This window comes from Salmo salar, chromosome 04, assembly GCF_965601325.2.
Source record: "Salmo salar chromosome 04, fSalSal1, whole genome shotgun sequence".
Taxonomy (NCBI): domain Eukaryota; kingdom Metazoa; phylum Chordata; class Actinopteri; order Salmoniformes; family Salmonidae; genus Salmo; species Salmo salar.
In genome coordinates, this window is record NC_138294.1 from 35294571 (window position 1) to 35314709 (window position 20139).

The 20139-nt window shown below is 40.3% G+C and overlaps 2 protein-coding genes across 2 annotated transcripts in view; both read right to left on the bottom strand.

Annotated features, from left to right (window-relative positions):
- LOC106602715 (microsomal triglyceride transfer protein) overlaps nucleotides 1-15064 on the bottom strand; it is a 42707-nt gene extending 27643 nt beyond the window's left edge. Inside the window, exons 1-9 of the mRNA XM_014195517.3 lie at nucleotides 14761-15064; nucleotides 12695-12885; nucleotides 10261-10404; nucleotides 8065-8172; nucleotides 7373-7629; nucleotides 6874-7024; nucleotides 6305-6462; nucleotides 5735-5903; nucleotides 26-133 (exon numbers count right to left, since the gene is read on the bottom strand). Coding sequence (XP_014050992.1) covers nucleotides 26-133; nucleotides 5735-5903; nucleotides 6305-6462; nucleotides 6874-7024; nucleotides 7373-7629; nucleotides 8065-8172; nucleotides 10261-10404; nucleotides 12695-12885; nucleotides 14761-14821 — 1347 coding nt within the window. The 5' untranslated portion in view covers nucleotides 14822-15064. The remainder of the gene's footprint in view (nucleotides 1-25; nucleotides 134-5734; nucleotides 5904-6304; nucleotides 6463-6873; nucleotides 7025-7372; nucleotides 7630-8064; nucleotides 8173-10260; nucleotides 10405-12694; nucleotides 12886-14760) is intronic.
- A 1932-nt stretch (nucleotides 15065-16996) lies between these two features.
- LOC123742349 (uncharacterized) lies at nucleotides 16997-19232 on the bottom strand. Its single transcript, XM_045716237.2, has 4 exons — nucleotides 19156-19232; nucleotides 17942-18098; nucleotides 17369-17406; nucleotides 16997-17251 (listed from the first exon to the last, which is right to left on the bottom strand). The coding sequence occupies exons 1-4, from the start codon at nucleotides 19226-19228 to the stop codon at nucleotides 17028-17030; spliced, it is 492 nt and encodes a 163-aa protein (XP_045572193.2). The 5' UTR covers nucleotides 19229-19232; the 3' UTR covers nucleotides 16997-17027.
- Between the last annotated feature and the right edge of the window lie 907 nt (nucleotides 19233-20139).

Below are 20139 nucleotides of genomic sequence, written 5' to 3' on the forward strand. Positions count from 1 at the left end.
AAACATATTCGATAACTTTACTCACTGGTAGCTCGCAACCTCCTTTTTGACAGAGTTTGTGCACAATGGCACCCATGATGATCACCACCGATTCTTTGATGTCTTTACTGCCAATCTTGCCCTTTGAAATGTCCTGAAAAAACAATGTGTCATTATCATCATATGATTTATCATCATACAGTACCCCAAAAAACATGATTTTAAATAAAATTGCAATTTTGGAAGTCATTTGAGTGTAGGTACAACATCTAAGAGAAGGAGAAACAACTGCCCCACAAATTCTGTATGTTATTTCCTTTAACGCAACACGGGACATATTTAGACTGAGCCACAGAAATGCTACAATCAGCAATGTCATGAAGGGTGCATTGAGAGCGCTGGGTCATGATCAGTATGGAGAAAACATTTTCAAATGGCAAGGTTCAAAAGTATTTACAGTACCAGTCAAAAGTTTGGACACCTACTCAATCAAGGTTTTTTTTCTTTTTTTTCTCTTCTATTTTCTACATTGTGGAATAATAGTGAAGACATCCCAACTATGAAATTACATTATTCCATACGTGTTGTAACCAAAAGAAAGTGTTAACCTGTCTGGGAACCTGGGACGCTTGCGTCCCACCCTAGTCAACAGCCAGTGGAATCGCGTCGCGCGAAATACAAATACCTCATAAATGCTATAACTTCAATTTCTCAAACATATGACTATTTTACACCATTTTATAGATACACCTCTCCTGAATCGAACCACGTTGTCCGATTTCAAAAAGGCTTTACAGCAAAAGCAAAACATTAGATTATGTTAGGAGAGTACCCAGCCCAAAATAATCACACTGCCATTTTCAAAGCAACTAGCATGCATCACAAATACCCAAAACACAGCTAAATGCAGCACTAACCTTTGACAATCTTCATCAGATGACACTCCTAGGACATAATGTTACACAATACATGCATTTTTTGTTCGATAAAGTTCATATTTATATATAAAAACAGCATTTTACATCGGCGCGTGACGTTCAGAAAATATTTTCCCTCAATGCTTCCGGTGAACAGCGCTACAATTTACAAAATTACTATTTGAAAACATTGTTAAAATGTAATATTGTCATTCAAAGAATTATAGATTAACATCTCGTGAATGCAACCGCATTGCCAGATTTAAAAATAACTTTACTGGGAAATCACACTTTGCAATAAACGAGGTGCTATGCTCAGAAAAATAGGCTAGGCGATACAGGTTAGCGCCATCTTGGAACCATCTAAAATCAAATATACTATTGTAAATATTCCCTTACCTTTGATTATCTTCATCAGAAGGCACTTCCAGGAAGTGTAGTTTTGTTCGAAAAAGTTAATAATTTATGTCCCAATAGCTCCTTCTTGTTAACGCGTTCCGAAGGCTACTCATAATGTACTGAAGCGCGCGGGACTTGTCGTCATGAATGTGTAAAAAATATATATTTACGTTAGTTCAAACATGTCAAACGTTGTATAACATAAATCTTTAGGGCCTTTTTCAATCAGAGCTTCAATAATATTCAAGTCGGACGTTTGCATTGTCTTACTAAACGTTTCGGAACAAAAGGGTACCCATAGGTGCCCGCGTCATAGTGGTAATGGCCCTCCCCCTATGACCAACTTTCCAGGCCTCTCGTTCGGTCAGTTTTTACCGGAGAAGACTCAAACCACTTTGTAAAGACTGTTGACATCTAGTAGAAGCCTTAGGAAGTGCTAAATGAATTATAACTCACGGTGTGTTTCATAGGCAAAGTGTTGAAGGTGATTACACAAATCAGAATTCCACTTCCTGCATGGAATCTTCTCAGGTTTTGGCCTGCCATATGAGTTCTGTTATAATCACAGACACCATTCAAACAGTTTTAAAAACTTTAGAGTGTTTTCTATCCAAATCTACTAATTATATGCATATTCTAGTTACTGGGCAGGAGTAGTAACCAGATTAAATGGGGTACGTTTTTTATCCGGCCGTGCAAATACTGCCCCCTAGCCCCAACAGGTTAAACAAATCAAAACATATTTTAAATTTAAGATTCTTCAAAGTAGCCACCCTTTGCCTTGATGACAGCTTTGCACACTGTTGGCATTCTCTTAACCAGCTTCATGAGGTCGTAACCTGGAATGTATTACAATTAACAGGTGTTCCTTGTTAAAAGTTAATTTGTGGATTTTCTTTCCCTTCTTAATGTGTTTGAGCCAATCAGTTGTGTTGTGATAAGGTAAGGGTGGTATACAGAAGATAGCCCTATTTGGTAAAAGACCAAGTCCATATTATGGCAAGAACAGCTCAAATAAGCAAAGAGAAATGACAGTCCATCATTACTTTAAGACATGAAGGTCAGTCAATCCAGAACATTCCAAAAACTTTAAAAGTTTCAAGTGCAGTCGCAAAAACCATCAAGCGCTATGATGAAACTGGCTCTCATGAGGACTGCCACAGGAAAGGAAGACCCAGAGTTACCTCTGCTGCAGAGGATCAATTCATTAGTGTTACCAGCCTCAGAAATTGCAACCCAAATAAATGCTTCACAGAATTCAAGTAACAGACACATCTCAACATTAACCGTTCAGAGGAGAGTGCGTGAATCAGGCCTTCATGGTCGGATTGCTGCAAAGAAACCCCCACTAAAGAACACCAATAAGAAGAAGAGACTTGCTTGGGGGCAAGAAACACAAGCAATGGACATTAGACTGGTGGAAATCTGTCCTTTGGTCTGATGATTCCAAATTTGAGATTTTTATTTCCAACCGCTGTGTCTTTGTGAGATCTCCGCATGTGTAGTTCTCATAGTGAAGCATGGAGGAGGTGGTGTGATGGTGCTTTGTTGGTGACACTGTCGGTGAATGGATGATCTCCGCATGTGTAGTTCTCATAGTGAAGCATGGAGGAGGTGGTGTGATGGTGCTTTGTTGGTGACACTGTCGGTGATTTAGTTAGAATTCAAGGCACACTTAAAACCTGTTTGGGCTAGGGGGCAGTATTTTCACTTTTGGATGAAAAGCGTGCCCAGAGTAAACGGCCTAATACTCAGGCCCAAAGTCAAATATTTGCAAATTATTAGTAGATTTGGATAGAAAACACTCTAAAGTTTCCAAAACGGTTTGAATGATGTCTGTGAGTATAACAGAACTCATATGGCAGGCAAAAACCTGAGAAAAATACAACCAGGAAATGAAAATCTGGTGCCTGTAGTTTTTTCAAGTCCTTGCCTTTCTAACACACAGTGAGTTAGGGTTCATTTTGCACGTCCTAAGGCTTCCACTAGATGTCAACAGTCTTTAGAAAGTTGTTTGAGGCTTTTGCGGTAAACACAGACCGAACGAGAAGGCTGGGAAGTAAGTGACTCAGAAAATCACATGCGTTCATTGCGCGCATTCACATGAGAAGGGACCTGTGTTCCAAAACGTTTTTCAAGACATTGCAACTGTCCGGTTGGAATATTATTGAAGTTTGAAGTTAAAATGGCCCTAAAGATTGATGCTATACAACGTTTGACATGTTTGAACGAACGTAAATAGAACTTATTTTTGACTTTTCGTCGTGACATTTTCCTCGCCCGTCCTACATTTTGTTTAGCTTACTGAACGCGCAAACAACATGGAGTTATTTGGACATAAATTATGAACAAACTATCGAACTATCGAACAAAACAACATTTATTGTGGACCTGGGATTCCTGGAAGTGTCATCTGATGAAGATTATTAAAGGTAAGTGAATATTTCGAATGCTATTTATGCATTTAGATGACTCCAAAATGGAGGGTACCTGTAATTGCCTGATGTTTTTTTCTGAGCGCAGTACTCAGATTATTGCAAAGTGTGCTTTCCCAGTAAAGTTATTTTGAAATCTGTCAACGCAGTTGCATTCAGGAGATGTTAATCTATAATTCTTTGAATAACAGTTTATTAATTTATCAACGTTTATAATGAGTATTTTTGTAAATTGTTGTGCTGTTTCACCGGCAGTTTTGGGGGAAATACATTTTCTGAACGTCACACGCCAATGTAAAATGGGGTTTTTGGATATAAATATGAACTTGATAGAACAAAAAATGCATGTATTGTCTAACATAAGGTCCTAGGAGTGTCATCTGATGAAGATTGTCAAAGGTTAGTGCATAATTTTAGCTGGTTTTCTGCTTTTGGTGACGCTTGTCCTTGCATTGAAAATGTGTGTAATTTTTTGTCTATGTACTGTCCTAACATAATCTAACTTTATGCTTTCGCCGTAAAGCCTTTTTGAAATCGGACAACGTGATTGGATTAAGGAGATGTTTATCTTTCAAATGGTGTAAAATAGTCGTATGTTTGAGAAATTTGAATTATGACGTTTTGTTGTTTTCGAATTTGGCGCTCTGTTTTTTCACTGGCTGTTGAATAGTGTGGGACGGTAGTTGATAGTTGAATACGTGGGACGGTAGCATCCCACGTAGCCCATAGAAGTTAACCAGCATGACTACCACAGCATTCTGCAGCGATACGCCATCCCATCTGGTTTGCGCTCAGTGGGACTATCATTTGTTTTTCAACAGGACGATGACCCAAAACACACCTCCAGGCTGTGTAAGGGCTATTTGACCAAGAAGGAGAATGATGGAGTACTGCATCAGATGACCTCAATCCAATGGAGAGGGTTTGGGATGAGTTAGACCACAGAATGAAGGAAAAGCTGCCAACAAGTGCTCAGCATTTGTGGGAAATCCTTCAAGACCTTTGGAAAAGCATTCCAGGTGAAGCTGGTTGAGAGAATGCCAAGAATGTGCAAAGCTGTCATCAAGGCAAAGGGTGGCTACTTTGAAGAATCTCAAATACAAAATAGATTTTGATTTGTTCAGTTTCGATGTCTTCACTATTAATCAACAGTGTAGAAAATAGTAAAAATAAAGAAAAACCCTTGAAGTAGTAGGTGTCCAAACATTTGACTGGTACTGTATATATAATAAATAAATGTATCAAAACTTGCACTTGACACCCCCCCCCCCCCCCCCCCCTTCTAGCTCTGACTCTAGTGATAGCTACATTATTGAGGAGATATTTACTTTCTATGCCTGTGATATGTGGTTGTCCCACCTAGCTATCTTAAGATGAATGCACTAACTGTAGGTCGCTCTGGATAAGAGCGTCTGCTAAATGACTAAAATGTAAAGTTATAAAACATTATGCTAATGTTCTTACTGAATATTGCCCTGATGATGAGCATAAGGGTGCTTTCAAACCAGAAAAAAATGGATACGTAAAAAACATAGTAAGTCAATGATTTTCATTGGGAGCCGTGCGTTGGGGGAGTGTACAGTGTTGTGTAGCGCTGTCCGTCAGAAGTCACAATGATGCATTTTGGGGCTCCCGAGTGGCGCAGAGGTCTAAGGCACTGCATTTCAGTGCAAGAGGCATCACTGCAGTCCCTGGTTTGTATCCAGGCTGCATCACATCCGGCTGTGATTGGGAGTCCCATTGGGCAGCGCACAATTGGCCCATTGGCTGGGTTTGGCTGGCGTAGGCCGTCATTGTAAATAAGAATTTGTTCTTAACTGACTTGCCTAGTTAAATAAAGGTTAAATAAAATAAGAAATCTGTCTAACAATTGAAAACATTGAACTGACTTTTTACCAAAGAATTTCTCCCCATCCTACTGTGTTGGACATGATATTAATTATTTTGATTTGAAGGCACCCTAAGATGTAGAGTTTGAGCAAGAGGCAGCCATTGGCCACTCACCATCAAAGCCTGGAGCATTCTCTCATTGGGGTGCGAGGCAAAGCCGCAGGCATACAGGAACCTCTCCTGCAGAACCAGGCCTTTGGGGTCGGCAAAGTTGAGGAACTGCAGCATGGCGTCCAAGGAATCGGGCGTCTGGGACGAGGTCACGGCGTCCACCACCTGAGGTCTGCAGACCCCAAGAGAGTTGGAGAGAGGCGGTGAGACAGAAGTCATATCTAAAATGGTACCATATTCCCTATATAGTTAACTATGTGGCTCTGGCCCAAAGAAACATGGGGCGAGAGACTGATAGCAAGGAAACGGGGTGAGGAGTCTCTACATCTCATAAGAAAGCATCAAAGCCTGAGAGAGAGAGAAAAAAAGACACATACAGAAAAAGAGGAGAAAATGAGAGATCAAGAAGAGAAAGAGCGATAGAAGAGAAGTGAAAATAAAGAGAAGAAAAAGGGAATGAAGCGGGAAATACAAAAAGAGAAAAAAAGAGGAGAGCTAGAGAAAGAGGCAGACAGAAAGAGAATGAAAAGGAGGGAGAGAGAGACAGAGAGGTGGGAAAGTGATAGGGATTACAGGGCAGTCTTGCTGGAGCGCTTCAGCACTTGGAGGATCTCGTCCTTGGAGGCTTTCCTTATGCTCTGGATGAGAGCCAGGAAGCTTCGGGGAGCGATGGCCTTAGACAAGCTATCTGGTTCAAACTGCTTCTGGACTGCTTGCCAGTGCTCAAACAGCTAGTGGGATGGGCAGAGAAAAGGAAAAGAAAGGAAAAATAGTAATGTCTTATTTAAATGTTTGGTCAGCAAGGACATGTATCAACAGTGTGGTAGAGTGTTGGTAAATGCAGACTACTAATAAAGGCAGCTTTTCACACTATTGTAACACCACGTACTCTGATAATTTAATTCTAGCACCATTCCAGCAATCAATCAGGCAAGCATAGTTTTGCCCTGCTCTGCCCTTTTTAATTATTCTTTAGCAAAGAGTAATTTTTTAAGCATTTGTTTTGGCAGTAAATACCATCAATGTAAAAGCTGAATTGAAGATAGGTTATATTGGAACCTTTCAGAGGAAAAAGTCAGTGTCCAAGGTTGACAACAACCTGAAGCAATTTCTTTTCTTTATTGCTTCTCACAACCACTCACCGATTGACAGCCCTTGCATTGGGATTTGACCTTCTCAGCTACCACACCAACAGCAAACAATTTCTCATCCAGTGATTTGACAACACTGGCAACATTCTTCCCCGCAGCCTCAAACGGCCCAGTCTCAATTGCAACCAGCGTCAAGCTTTGCCTGAGGACAACATAAACGAACAAATCCATCAATCAGTTTCTGTTCCTTGCTATTGATGTTCTCAGAAAGCCTATTCAATCAATAAGTGAAAAAACAACATTACTTTCACAATGAAAAATGCATGTGTTGAATTAATGTAGTAAACAAAAGTAGAAGAAAATAAACTATTGCCTCAAAGTTTACAAGATTTTTTTTCACCATTAACATTCCATTTGACTCCCTTGTGTCTTATTTTTCTTAAAACTGCATTGTTGGTTAAGAGCTTGTAAGTGAGAATTTCATGGTAAGGTCTACAACTGCTGTATTCGGCGTATATGACAAATAACATTTGATTTGTGCCAACCTTACCTGGACACTATTTTAGCAGCGGTGGTGCGGCGTGCATTGACTGCTAAGATGTGAGTCTCCTTGGCTATGGCTGACTTAATGAAGCCATCCTCCAGGGTGAAAACAGTGACAGAGCTGGACTCCCCACTCACGCCCAGGACCTGAATGTAGGTGGTGAAGCCGGTCTCTGCGGTCTTGCAGGTCTCCAAAGCCTTGGTCCTTGTCACCTGGCCCTGGGCAGCCTTATACTCTACCGTACACCTCCCGGACACGTCATTCTGTTCCCAGACCAGACAGATCAGTCAGCCAACAAAGTACTCATACAGAAAACCATTGAAAAACAGTTAAGCAATTGTTTGAATGATTTACATTGAGAATTCAGTACAAATTTACAACTGTGCGTTTGGTAAAATTGTATTTTACAGTGCGTTATTTAGTTGGTATTTTTTTGATGACATGATAAAATGGCAATTACATGAGTATCCACTTATAATTACTTTTTGGTTTCTCTAGGAATCATTGAAACAAAAATCATACATACACCCAATTTAGTACACGGTGGTGTATGTACCCTCCCAATTGGTAACCAATTGAGTTTGTTTACTCAAAAGTAATTTCTCTTAGTAAGTGTCTGCTAAAATAGGACTGTAGAGTAAAACATTTAAATGTTTCCATGATTACCTGTAACTGTATATGTATTAGATCTCATTTACCTCTATGACCTTCCCAGATCTGCATTGCACCTGTAGCAGGCTGGCCACACCCCTCTTCAAGTTCTTAATGGAAGCAGGCTCCGCCTTATAGCAGTAAAAGCTGCTCACCTGAAACAGAGGAATGGAACAACAAACAAGTCAATACGATACGAAAGTGAGTTCTTATTTGCTGAAAGTGTGCATAGTAACAATGCACGAGTCAAATGACAGGGAACAGTGAAATTAGCTGTAGTTTCCTCAGATTAATATTATCTAAGTGCCTCAGATAATGATGAGATGTCAACAATTGGAAAAGGGTCTGACTACATAGGGTCTGACTGTAAACTGCATCTTCAGGGTGTTCCTTGCGAGGGAGTTCCTTTTTTCTTGGCAAGGTATGCACATGGCATTGAGCAGGGGCCAATATGAGTGCCATTTTCTTGTCAAGGAATGCCCATGGCAAGGAACGCAACCCAAGACAAATTCTGCAGTCAGACACTATCAAACAAATGTCTTATTCACTTTCCCAGCATATTCCACTCAACTCAGGGCATCATACTGTAAATCACACTTTGAGGCTTAGATTAAATGACTAGATTGATTAGGCTTTATTTACTATATTTGTTAAAGACTAACCTTCTTTAACCTTATTTGTCCATATTCAGCCTTTATCAACTCAAGAGAGATAGAAAGCTTTATTTGAAAAACCATGTCTAACATTGCAGAGATTACAGGAAAAAAAAGTCTTAAATACAATACAGAAGTACAAAGGTTGCAAACAATAGATCACATTGTAGTAAAAACAAACACATCGTCACCGTAAGGTCACCATTATCACAAACGTTTCAAAATCTTGTCAGTCGTTCATTATCTTACACTCACTGGACAGTTTATTAGGTACACCATCCTGTTTACAAAAATGGATGGCTCCTATAGACAGTGAGTCACGTGGCTTGTAATATGAAGCAGGCAGACAGGCATCAAGGCATTCAGTTACTGTTTGATTGAATATTAGAATAGGCAAAACAAGTGACCTAAGCATCTTTGAGGATGGTATTCTGGGTTTTTCACGCACGACTGTGTCTAGGTTTACAGAGAATGGTGCGACAAATAAAAACATCCAGTCAACGACAGTCCTTTGGGCGAAAACAACTTGTTGATGAGAGTGGGCCAATAAGAATGGCATGAATCATGCAAGCTAACAGGCGTCCAATCTGCATCAACTGTGTGATGCCATCTCGTCAGCATGGACCAACATCCCTGTGAAACATTCCTGTGGAACGCAAAGGGGAGGTCCGACTCGGTATTAGATGGGTGTATCTAATAAACTGTCCGGTGAGTGCATGTAATCACTTATTATAGTTTGTAATACTATGAGATACATTTAGTTACAATATGTACAGTCCAGTGCTAAATTGTTACTATTTTCATAACAGATTTAGCTGATCACATGTCCTGTTGATGCATTCAACAGGACATTCACTGATCAACTGGTTCACCTATTCACCTCACCCTGTCTGTGTCATCAAGGAACTTTGCCACGCCAATGCCCCCACACTTGTCTCCCGTGGGATCTGATAACCGGACGGACGGCAATCTGAAGAGTTGACCTTTGCACATACACACCATTTGTCTGGTATTTCCCCTTCCAGCGTCACCACACTAACACATTGCCAATTACTGCTCGATTAATAGTCCTCGGAAATATGGATGTTGTCAAGGATGCTCCGGAAATGGCTCCCATAATAGATTTAGTATTTTTTATCTTAACTGATTGTAGTAAAAGTGATGGTTGATATAGAAATACATGTAAAATTGCACAATACTTTTATGACTATTGACCTATGAAGATATAACAACAAAAGTACTACAATGATAGAAAAATAGCTATTTGTAGTATATCTAGTATACTTCTGGTAATGATTAAACACCCTACTACCTACACATTTTACTACATCTACCTATGGCAGATAATCTCCCCTACAGTATACCCAAAGTACATTCATGTTCCTAGTAACTGCCTTAAATTCAATCAATAATTTTGCATTATACATCGATAAAAACATACAGTAACACTTTACTTAGCACCTGCAGGTATAATGCATTATGATCAGTTCTTATTATTTTTAAGACCTGTTATGAGCATGAATGAGCCCCTTTATAACGTCTAATAACTGTTTGTTTCCATAGCAACAAACCAACATTCACAGCTCTTACCTTTCCGTTTTTCAGGTGCACCATGAACGGCCTTTCCAGTGCTGCCAGCTTCTTCTCTCCGAGAAGGCTTTGCGTTGTTGCGCCCTCGAATATATTCTTCTTGGCTGAGCGTGGGGCCACATTTTTTATCTTCACGTTTGAGATCTGTGGATGGGAATGGAAGAGCTTGTTAGACGATCTGGAGGACAAGGAGGAGGAGGACATAGTCATGTTAAGAAAAAAAGGAGGAATTTATAACATGGATGCATGTTCCTCAACGGCCAGAAGAAAAGTTAGTGACTAAAAAGCTTAGGACATTTCAAGCAGCTCAATATCAATATTCTCCATAGAATACAACCAGAGTGGAAGGTATAGACTTCAAATAGTATTTGAAATCTTTCAAAAAACTGTCAGTGTTTGATTTAGCCTGTCTGGAATTCCAGGCAGGCATGTTGGCACTTTTGAGATGACTGCTTTTGGGCCAGGCACGCACAATTAAGCACAACTTAAGTATAACAGAATGCCCAATACTATTTGAACCCAGGTCTTTTTAAATACAATTTAAAAAACAGACTCCCTGAGGTGTCTGTCTGAGAACTTAAGTACTATTTTTACACAATCAGACCAGGCAATTGTTTTCTATTTGTGCCAATTACAGGGGACATTAAGAACCTCTCCCAGGACCACTTTCCCAGGACCACTCTCCCAGGATCATATCAATATGTGGTTGAGTTTCCTTTCCTTTCACATTGTAAACAATATTTTGCATGTATAAACTCCAACATGTACCCTCCCAAAACAAGAGGTGTTTTCCAAAAAAATATATTCAATATCCCAGGGAAACATGTAACCAGGTTTGACAAAAACTGGCTCTGTCTGACCCTGAATGAATCATAAATCAACCGCTACCCCCCACTCACTGCCCTCTCTGTGTTTGTGTAGATCTGAAAAGACTGGATAGGTCTAAGTGTAATGGTGAAAATTCCAACTAGGCTATCATTTGCGAGGTAGGGTTACTGCCATAAAGCAGTTACACATATCCAATACTCTTAGATCTACATATGGTCTAGGGGCTGGGGTTTTAGCAGTGGATTTGGGATTCAGGATAATCTATCCAACATACATTTAAGTCATTTAGCAGACATTCTTATCCAGAGCGACTTACAGTTAGTGCAGTGGTCGCCAACCGGTCGATAATCTTCAAGGCATTCCATGTCATTCACCAAATATTTATGTAGAAAAGCCAACGAACGATAAAGGCTTGCGCTCCTTTTTTAAAATCGTGTTGAGCTGTTGCCGGTAGGTGCACTTGATTCAAAAGTCCTGCGCACCAGGTAGCAAAGTGTTCCCATGAGACAAACTCCGCCTACCCGGCAAATCTGTGACTAAATCAAGTGCACCTACTGTGCTGCCCAATCGGATAGCTCAAATCACAGTGGCTACAGAGCTTCCATGACCCTGGCCACAGCCAAGTTTAATAGGCTACTAGCCTACGTAAGATTTAATAACTTTTAAAACCATGACCACAGAGAGACTCAACGAATACAGCTGTTTTTATGAGTGAGTTCATGTTCAAGTTTATATTCAGCACTGTCACTGTTTTTATTCAACACTATTACAAAACGCGCTTCTCCGTACTTCCGCTTGGGCTGCAGCTGCAATGAATGAGTAGCCAAGTAACGATAGCCCTGCGTTTTATTATTATTAGCAGCTCGTCATGTCGATTTTAATATTAAGGAATATTTAACTTCTCTGGTCATAGGAACAACATGAATTTGTGCATGAGGCAGATGCGGTGCGGCTCCAGTTTTGCCATCAGGTGGAAGACGGTGTCCCCTCTCTCTGGTCAGTCTCACTGGAGGAAAGGAAGGAGAGAGCAGGGACCGTGAGAGGCGGTTGGGAAAAATCGTTTTGAACTCGGAATTCCAAGTCGGAAACTCGGGCATCTTTCTAGAGCTCCGACTTTTCGACCTGAAGATCACTGACATCGTGATTTGATCTCGTTGACCATCAGATGCAGGTACCATCAGTCCAGTAAAATAAAAAAGCTAATTATTTCAATTCATGCTCCACAGTGCTAAACCAACTGATCTATTTTGTTATCAAAGTACGAGTTTTGAAATATAATACGGTCTGATTAGCAATATTGGCAGGCCAATCATATAGCCAATATGATGTGATAATGTATTAGGCCTACTGCCCAAACCTCATTCTTACAAACCTGTTTGTGTGAGGTTAATGTAAAAAAGAAAACTTGAGCAGTAGATCTCAGCTTGCTTTTTGACTGTGAATCTTGACTCAGAAAAGGTTGGTGACCACTGAGTTAGTGCATTCATCTTAAGATAGCTAGGTGGGACAACCATATATCACAGCCATAGTAAGTACATTTTCCCTCAATGTAGCTATCAGCAAAGTCAGGGTCAGGGTGAGGAGGTGGTGCTGTGGGATTATTTACCACCAGTTGTATGAGCTGGTCGTCCTTGCTGCTGGGGTCTCGCCACACTAAATTAACATCTACGTCACTGGAGATCCTATAGCCGGCACTGCCATCTTTTGACCCCTTGGCCCTGTCCACCAGCACCTCGGTGGTGTAGCTGAATTTGTACAACCGGTCACTGTTCAGCCTTGGTCCAGCAGCACCAGCACCTGAAACAACAAGAGGGGGAATGCTGGAATCACAGCGTGATATCAAAACTCACAGTGATATGAGTGACTTAGGGCAGGGGTTCTCAGTCTGTTTTCTTTTTGAGCCCCACTAGGCCTTTTCAAACTACATTCTCTTAGCCCCGGGCTATCCTAAACCCTGGGTTAAAATTAGCCCAGGGCCAGTTTAACGTCCTTTTACACAAGAATTTGTTAACCCTGGCTAGTTGAAAATAACTGTCACTTTTCTGGAGTAGAATATTCCTGTGTCACTTTTCTGGAGTCAATTGGGTGACAACCCAGGGTGTTTGCACTAGGCTAAGAGCAAAGGGTTGGGAGTCACTTAGACTTGTGTTTCTTTATATAAATACCAAGGTCTTTCATCAGTAACTGGACAATGTCAGTAAGCTCATTAACACTAAAGGGCCCTCACTGCTGAGTGAGATGTCTGTCAAAACAACTCCTAAACAAAAGGCCCTCAGAGAGAGGGAACTACGTCTGTCAAGAAGTATTTAAGGAAGAACTTATGATGTCATTTTAGTTCTCTGTCTGCCCTTCGTGGTGACACAGTGAGCCCGTATATACGAAACATCATATTTACCATAAATGTGTTTGCATTAATTAAACTACAAAGAAATCAGACGTTACTATGTGCTGACTATTTTGTTCCGATACCAGATCGAATTGACGCAACTTTAACACTAGGCAACAATTAACCGTTTAACCATTATACACGTTACCTAGTCCCCTGGCTAATTGCTACTGGTTCAACAGAGAAAGATCAGGCAGGTGGATGAGACTGTGACACGTGTAAAACCATGTGGAGCTTTGGGCAAAATACTTCCAAAAATCTTATCCTCTGTAGCAGATTATTTAAAACAGACAGTAATATGTATACATCCTGGATTCAGAAGGTGAGAAGGTAAGCCCTTCGTGGTGGCGCAATTGCAGCTTGTAATATTGTGTCATTATTACAAGAAACCTTGTAAGCTAAACCTACTATGGTCTACGTTTCTGATGGACACAATCAACACTGGAGACAGTGAACGTTGTGGGTGGACTATTAAAGTCCTCTATTGCTCTAATACAGTGTATCATTCCAAAAGAAGTGACATTAGGCTATGAGTCAAGACTGACGTGTCACTTTCGAGTTGCATCAACAAGTGCTGAATCAAACATACAAAATCTGTCACAGACAGCTGTATTCAACCACTTTGTCAACTGCCTCAGTTTCTACTGACCAAGTTGAACATGAAATCATTTAATTCATATCGCCTATGATTAATAGATATGGCACCCAAAAAACAACTTTACCACCACCAACTACAGTAATATCCACAATATCTACCCTGCAGGTTGCCCCAAATGTTTAGTAGACTAATTACTATTGGTTGTGTATTTAAATGTTTATTTAACTAGGCAAGTCAGTTTTGAAAGAAATTCTTATTTACAATGACGGCCTAATCTTAACAAAGCTGGGCCAATTGTGCGCTGCCGTATGGGACTCCCAATCACAGCTGGTTGTGATACAACCTGGAATTGAACCAAGGTCTGAAGTGATGCTTCTAGCACTGGGATGCAGTGCCTTAGACCATTGCGCCACTCAGGAGCCCAGATTATATCACCAGGAAACTCTATTTAACTATTGAATTTAGGAACGAACATGTTTTGGGAATTTGTCCATCTCCAGTGAAAGTGATTTGTTAGTTTCTTGGCTGTTGCAAAACCATTCAAAGGTTTTATGACAGACGTTCCAAGGTCACTGACTGTAGGCCTAGAGCCCAACTCCTAACATACTCTCCAAGCAAATCACAAACCAACCCAATGTAAAACATATTCATAACACTAATCGGTACATGAAAAAAACCACTAACTCACCTCTAGTTGAAGCAGAAAATGAAGATGTCATGCAGAGCAAAAGCACAAAGAGAGCTAACATTTTGCACTATATTAGGAGCAAGGTGATTGCAGGTAAAAGTTTCCTGAATAGGCGCTCACAGGCCAGAAAGAAAGGCTCAGCTACCCGAAGCTACTCAAATTATGTTAAACGATGTGGAGGGCAGAATCCAAACTCCACGCTCAAGAACTAAGTACGAGATAAAGAGCAAATCATTAACTTGTAGAGCTGAGTTTTGACAATCCCTTCAAATATCGATAGGTGCAATGCCCACTGTCGCCGGGGGATACGGGAGCAGTTAATTTATGTTACGACACCTAATGATCGGATGATAGGCTTATCAACAGCGCATGCACAAATGCGAATTGACATCGATGTTTCGTCCTCAAGCAGTAGCCAGCCTATCATGATAAAATCAGTGAGACAATTACATATAGGCTAAAACAGTAGTTTCACAGCAGTAGCGATAGTTACGAATTCTGCCCAACTTTCAGCAACAACTTTAAAACAATAAAACTCTACATTTACAACGTACGTCTAAAGGGGTTACAACAATGGTGACATTTACCCCTCGGTAGTGAGACGGCGTCAATTTGAGATTGAACCTTTCACCTAATTTTGCATGTCAATAATAAACAGATTGACATTGTTTCACACACGGTTAAAGGAAATTGACTATACCGTCACACTATAACGACCAGCATATGAGCCAATGGTAAGTACTTGGCTTTCTGCCGTGTTTGTGTGCGGTTTGGGGGAATTTGTAAGCACCAACTTGAGGTCAGTTTTGCGTTTCCCCACTCTAATGGTAAGGATGGATGTGGGGACATCTGCGGAGGGGACGCGGACTGATCCGTGACCTGTGACCCCCGATTCCCATCAGGGACAAATTGATCTGGGTTTACATTATAGATGATTCATATCGTTGATTACATTGCGAGGGAAAGGGATTGATTTATCAAGGAGTGAAGTAATTTCCTTGACAGTGAAGTCGTTTTTATAATTGTCTTTATTGGAGAATCCTATTTATATATATTTTTTGAAGCTCATATGCTTCTACTGATTAACAATATACAAAGTATCTCACACTTCGGAAAGGAATATGGAGGCCTCCTTTCAAGGTGATACTTCTCTGATTAGATCAACTCTGTCATCAGCGACAACACCACAATGATTAAATGAGATTTTGCATGCAGCCCTACTTCATCGATGTCTGGATGAATGTAATTTTGAGTGATTTCCAATCAATCTATTGTATTCATTAATAGGCATTCATTGGTTCACTTTATTTTTTCATGCATTTGTGGAAAAATGTAGATATATATACAGAGATATTGAGTACAGATCATATTGTCTTTATAGTCTTTCAGATGATGTTATTCTTTTGTTCTGAACAATTGTCTGTGTAGAAATACTGGTAGTGGTGCAGTATGTGGAATGTGGTAACACTTAAACTACATTGCCATTATTACTGTGTAACTACTTATGTAATTGCAGTGTAAAAAGTATTGTTGTAACTAATGATTACACTGTAGCAATAACCCTAACCTTAGCCCTATCCCTAACCTTAACCCTACCCCTAACCTTAACCCTACCCCTAACCTTACCCCTAACCCAAAGTAACCCTAAGTAGAGCGTAATAATGAGTAATTAACCATACTCATTAGACTGTAATGACATAAAACTAATTACACAGTAGTAAGGGCACTGTAATGTAAAGTGTAACCCAATAGCGAGTAAAACTAGAAGACATCAATCAAATCTGAGTATTTTTTGTTGTCTATCACAATTTCAAGTCCCATTTGAACTCCCCTTCCAACTCAATCAAACACTCATTCAAAATCTAATTCAAACCAAATCAGAACAAAATGACTACCAGAATGACTACAAATTGCTGAGTAAGACATGTATTGAGATGCACAGGAGGGGTTCATTCATGAGGGCACAACATTCAGAGTGTTGCAGATAGAAATAAAATCACTAGAGCTGATACCATATTAACAGTAACAAACTCTGGCAATACACCTGGGGCTGGTTCAGGAAGTTGCAACGTCACTGAACGTTCAGATAGAAATGTATGATGTAGAATAGATACCATTGTCTGTCATGTTGAATAGGTTATTCTATTCAACATGACAGACAATGGTATCTATTCTACATCATACATTTCTATCTGAACGTTCAGTGACGTTGCAACTTCCTGAACCAGCCCCAGGTGTATTGCCAGAGTTGTGTTTTAAGTCACGAGTCAGCCAGGTGCCTGCTGGGTATAGTTGGGCCATTCAGCCTGGAACACTTCAGGTTGTGTGTGAGGCATCAGGGCCCACTTGGTGCACCGTAGGACCACCTTCTGGTTGAGGTGACACACGGGGGGGCTACCCAGGGTCCTCTGGGTACTCAGGGGTCTGGCGCTGTGATTCTCCCTGGGGGTCTTGGACTCTGCCCTCTCTGTGTCTGCATCCTCCAGTTTACCTGGGAATGGTGCATTATAGATAGACAGAACTCCAGATTTTGAGTGAATCAATCAACATATCAATTACTAGGTAAATTAATTATATTATTTGTCAGCACATAACCTTGGAGACTCACCTGAGTCACAGTTTGACATCATTTCTAGGGAATGATTTCTGTGAAGTGTAAAGATAATATATTTTGTAAATGCATTACAGGCTGTCCTTTTTGAATAGGCAAATGTATTGGCCAGTGGGTATTAGTATTAATATACAGCACCTACTGCAGGGGTGCACAACTTACAGGATTTGTGCAGGGGGGAAGTGGCAGCCAGATATTGACATGGTTCAAAGGGCCAGAAAATAGTTATAGCTCGATGTACTATTTCTTGGTAGCATGGTGATTTCATGCTACATGGCATTGCATCATCATTCATCCAATTTCAAATAGATTTCTCTAAGAACTAGGATTTTTCCCCACACATCATCAATTACTTTTTAGGCCTGTATGCTGTGAAGTGTGCAGCCAACTTGCAAGGTACAATGGTTCCAAAACATATTTTTTTATCTGTGATCCACTAAAAACGTTTGCCATCTTCAAGTGACCCAACAATTAAAACACAACCAATGTTTCAACAATCAATCCTCCCAGCTAACAACATTTGGCATAGGTGTCTTACAATGACGTCATTTTTTGGTTGGAAACACTAACCTGGTGGTATCCTTCTCACTGATCAAAGCCATTCTGGAGGCAGGAGGGAAGTTTTGAACCTCCTTCACTGTCAGCTGCTCTCTTCCTGGAGCCTCATAGGCTGAGACAGGGTCCTTGGCCAGGGCGGAACACAGCAGACTTAGAACCTGGTCCTTTTCTGGACAAAAGTAAATAACACCACAGGTTAAAGGCATGACAGATCAATGTTCACATTCTGATGGATATTAGTAGGGGCTTGGGATTATGGTCCCGATTAACAGTGGTGGAAAAAGTACCCAATTGTCATACTTGAGTAAAAGTAAAGATACCTTAACAGAAAATGACTCAAGTAAAAGTGCAAGTCACCCAGTGAAATATTACTTGAGTAAAAGTAAAAGTATTTGGTTATAAATATACTTAAGTATGAAAAGTAAATGTAATTGCTAAAATATACTTAAATATCAAAAGTAAAAGTATAAATAATTTAATATTCCTTATATTAAGCAAACTAGACGGCCCCATTTTATTTTATTTTATTTTTATTTTTACAGATAGCCAGGGACACGCTCCAATACTCACACATCATTTACAAACGAAGCATGTATTTAGTGAGTCCGTCATATCAGACGTAGTAGGGATGACCAGGGATGTTCTCTTGATAAGTATGTGAATTATACAATTTTCCTGTCCTGCTAAGCATTCAAAATGTAACGAGTACTTTTGGGTGTCAGGGAAAATGCATGGAGTAAAAAGTACATTATTTTATTTAGGAATGTAGTGAAGTAAAAATAAAAGTTGTCAAAAATATAAATAGTAAAGTAAAGTACAGATATCCCAAAAAACGACGTAAGTAGTACTTTCAAGTATTTTTACTTAAGTACTTTATACCACTGCCAATAAACACTATTATGGGGACTTTTATAGTTTTTGTGTGAGTGCATCTCGCTCATCTGCAATATTCTTGGTTCATTCTGCCTGTGGCAATGCTAATTGCTGAGTCTTACTTTAATTTTGTGATAGAATGTTTCTTGATAATGTACCATTTTGTTACTGTTAATATGGCTGATGCTCTCACATTTACTTTGGGGTATAAATAAAGAACTATCTTATCTATCTAATCTTGTCTTTCCCTCACTATGCTCTGCAGCTGGATTTCAACAACTAGAAAAGGGCTCTAGATAACAGTGACTGCATGCTAAATGGATTGGTGTATATGTGCAGTCCAGTGCACTTACCTCTTTGACCAGCTGTCAGAATCCATTGCTGGACATCCCATATAGACTCAGTCTGCAGTATCTGACACAACATATCAATCACCTACAATATATAAGAGTGTTCAAACTATGTCATAACATGTTACAAGCTGTAACTCAAAGGCCATCATGAAGGCAACCTATAACTGAAACATGCAAGTTGCATTCCTTGCAGATATATAGTATGCCAACATAAAAAATACATTAAAATTGTGAATCAACGTTGTTTCCACATCATGTCAATGAAATGACATTGAACCAAGATGGAATAGACGTTACATTGATGTCTGTGCCCAGTGGGAAGTGCCTTGGAATTTTTTTCAAACATGAAGAACTCTAGTGCTCACCATCAGCTGTAGTTTAAGGTTCCCCTCTCTGTCATCTCTAGAACCTCCGAGGGCTGACACACAGCTGGACTGGGGGAAGAAGGGGACACCACTGCCTGGAGGTCAGAGGGCAATTTGGTAACAACCAACAATCCTAATCTTAACTCTAATCTTAACCCTAACTCTTAACTAAACCTAAACCTCAAACCAAACAAACATTGTTTTCACCAGACACAGAATGTGCATCTATAACAACACACATTTCTTTTGTGGGTATTTTACCTACTTTTTCTCACCAGTTTCAATCTTGTCTCATCGCTGCAACTCCCCAACAAGGTTGGAAAGTGAAGGTCGATTCATGCGTCCTCCTAAACATGACCCGCCAAACCGCGCTTCTTAACACCCGCCCACTTAACCCGGAAGCCAGTGTGTCAGAGGAAACACTGTTCACCTGACGATCGAGGTCAGCCTGCAGGTGCCCGGCCCGCCACAAGGAGTCGATAGAGCGCGGTGAGCCAAGTAAAGCCCCCTCGGCCAAACCCTCCCCTAACCCTGAGGACGTTGGGCCAATTATGCGCCGCCCTATGGGACTCCGGATCACGGCCGGTTGTGATAAGCGATGCAGTGCCTTAGACTGCTG